Source organism: Plectropomus leopardus, unplaced genomic scaffold (genome assembly GCF_008729295.1).
Source record: "Plectropomus leopardus isolate mb unplaced genomic scaffold, YSFRI_Pleo_2.0 unplaced_scaffold2182, whole genome shotgun sequence".
Lineage (NCBI taxonomy): Eukaryota > Metazoa > Chordata > Actinopteri > Perciformes > Serranidae > Plectropomus > Plectropomus leopardus.
In genome coordinates, this window is record NW_024623627.1 from 1 (window position 1) to 2474 (window position 2474).

A 2474-nucleotide genomic window follows, 5' to 3' on the forward strand; every position below is an offset into this window, starting at 1 on the left:
CTTTATCTATTATCTTCACTTTGTCTATTTATATTCGTATTTTATTTAATCTGACTACAGTTAAAGTAGAAATACTACGTTGCTGATAAGTGTGTACTTTTACTCCAGTGTGGCCTTCAGGTACCTCCTCCACCTCTGGGTTGAACATTAATTGTCATAAATCGGAGCTCTGATTTTCCTGACGGCCCTGAACGCGCCGCGGTGTCACGTGACGCGGGGAAACATGGCGTCGTGTCGGAGGCTGCTGCGCTGTTTTCGCTCCGGTTTGTGGACTTTAGTCTTTTATTGCGTTTATTCTCACGTTTGGCTCGTTTTTGCGGAGGAGGCGGACAGCTGCGACAGCCTCAAGCTCGGACAGTATCCTTTAATTATGTTTTAACGAGATTTAACGAGGTTTACCGGGAGATTTTACACCGGGAAGCTACGGCTAACGTTAGCTTAGCTTTGTTTACATTTAATTTAAGGGCTAAAATATTAAATAACATCGAAACGTTACAAACATAAACATGATACATATCTAAATGTGAGTATTGTATCTGTGTTGGTGTATGTACTGTTTAACTGTACAGTTATAGTAGAGTAATTACATGTTTTACAGACCGGAAGCCGCTTACGTTATAAAACAGTTATTTATGTTCTAATAACATATAATAACTTGATACTTGGGTTTACATAGTTTCACTTGAGTTTATTTTCACATAATGTGTATAAAAAGACAGTGAGAAATGACTCATTTTAAACGGTGCAGGGGAGGTTAGAAGCTAAAAAACACCTCCCCCTAAATTAATGATTAATTAATTAATGATTACAGACAATCATTTAATAACCCAACATTTAGCAAAGAACAAGGAGCAAAAGAGTAATAAGGAAAAACTGTGAATAACAAAAAGCCAAACAAAAAAGGTAAAACAACAAAGAATTATATGTAAAACCCCAAAACGTTAATAAGAATAATTACATGTTAATATGTATTGATAATGTATTTAAATTGTAACATATTTTAATGATAGTATCCTGGACATTTTTCCATATGTAAAAAAATAAAATCTGTGTCTTTTCAAAACTCTAAACAAAAATCTTTTATATATAATATTTTTTTTTAGAAATATTTTTAACTAACAATGTCTCTCTCTTTCTCTCTTTTTAAAACTGGTTTTCGGGTTTTTTCTTGTCACCCTTCATGCAGTTTGAGATATAATAACAATATTAATAAATATGTTTGTTACATGTTATGAAGTTGCTGCTAATCATCGACATATTTCAGACAGTGATAATGGGACAAAAATCTACTTAGCATGTAGTGTATTAAATATTTTTTATCCATCTAAAAACATAATGTTTCAAGAACATTTAAAGGCTTGGCATTTAAAGGGTTAAAATTTGAGAAGAAAAAAGTAAAAGATTTTTGATTAGGACTGATGGTTAAAAAAATCAACTGAAGTAGAAAATCACATCAATGTATAATATTTGTTAAAGCTTGATTTTGAAAAGCGTGTTCTGTGTGCAGAGCGATATGAGTGTGTGCGATATTAAAGCGGACACTAAGGGGTTAAAAAAGTTTTTCCGTAAGGTGGCGTCTCTCGTCACGTTCGGTCAGTTCATCGTGTCGACGTTGGGGCTCCTTCACTCTCCTCATGTATCTCTGCAAAGAGCCAACGATCGATGAAGCTACTCAGGAGCCCGAAAACTGCCGGGACATGACGGCCTGGGGTGAGTGAGTCACAAGACCCAACGAGACCCCATGAGACCTCACGAGACCCGACGAGACCTCACGAGACCCCACGAAACCTCACAAGACCCCATGAGACCTGACGAGACCTGAGGAGACTCCACAAGACTCCACGAGACTCCATTAGGCTCCACAAGACCTGACAAGACCTCACGAGACTCCACGAGACTCCATGAGACCTGTTGATGAGACCTGATTAGACCCCACGAGACCTGACTATGAGACCTGATGAGACTCCATGAGACTTGACGACCAGACCTCACGAGACCTGACGAGACCTCAGGGGGCCTGATGAGACGACGTTTTGACTGATGTGACGATGAAATATTGAAAAGAAAGATTTTGGGTCCCTCTGGACGTCTGAGCTCATCACTGAAAAGCTGATGTTCGTTGTTTTCTGCGTCAGATTTGATTTATTTTTATCTTTTTAATTTGTTTACTCCGTCATCGTTAGAGTTAAACAAAAAACTGATGATGGAAATCTGTTAACCAGCTTCTGATCAATAACCAACAGAGAATCAGACAGCTTTAATGGACTGCCTGTGTGTCTGTGCGTGTGTGTGTGTGTCTGTGTGTCTGTGCGTGTGTGTGTGTCTGTATGTCTGTGCGTGTGTGTGCGTGTGTGCATGTGTGTGTGTGCGCGTGTGTGTGTGTGTGCGTGTGTGTGTGTGTGTGTGTGTGTGTGTGTGTGTGTGTGCGTGTGCGCGCGTGTGCGTGTGTGTGTGTTTACAGTGGAGTGCCTCCC

General features: G+C 39.3%; 1 protein-coding gene across 1 annotated transcript; it reads left to right on the plus strand.

The window, feature by feature from the left end:
- The first annotated feature begins 222 nt into the window (after nt 1–222).
- On the plus strand, nt 223–2296 carry LOC121965833 (TM2 domain-containing protein 1-like). Its single transcript, XM_042515950.1, has 2 exons — nt 223–357; nt 1637–2296. The coding sequence occupies exons 1-2, from the start codon at nt 224–226 to the stop codon at nt 1716–1718; spliced, it is 216 nt and encodes a 71-aa protein (XP_042371884.1). The 5' UTR covers nt 223; the 3' UTR covers nt 1719–2296.
- The last annotated feature ends 178 nt before the right edge of the window (nt 2297–2474 follow it).

Excerpts from the sequence above, each read along its gene's own strand:
- LOC121965833 (XM_042515950.1), top strand. The coding sequence starts at position 224 with ATGGCGTCGTGTCGGAGGCTGCTGCGCTGTTTTCGCTCCGGTTTGTGG. Across the intron at positions 358-1,636 it reads GACAGCCTCAAGCTCGGACA|GTATCTCTGCAAAGAGCCAA; the intron begins GTATCCTTTAAT and ends CACTCTCCTCAT.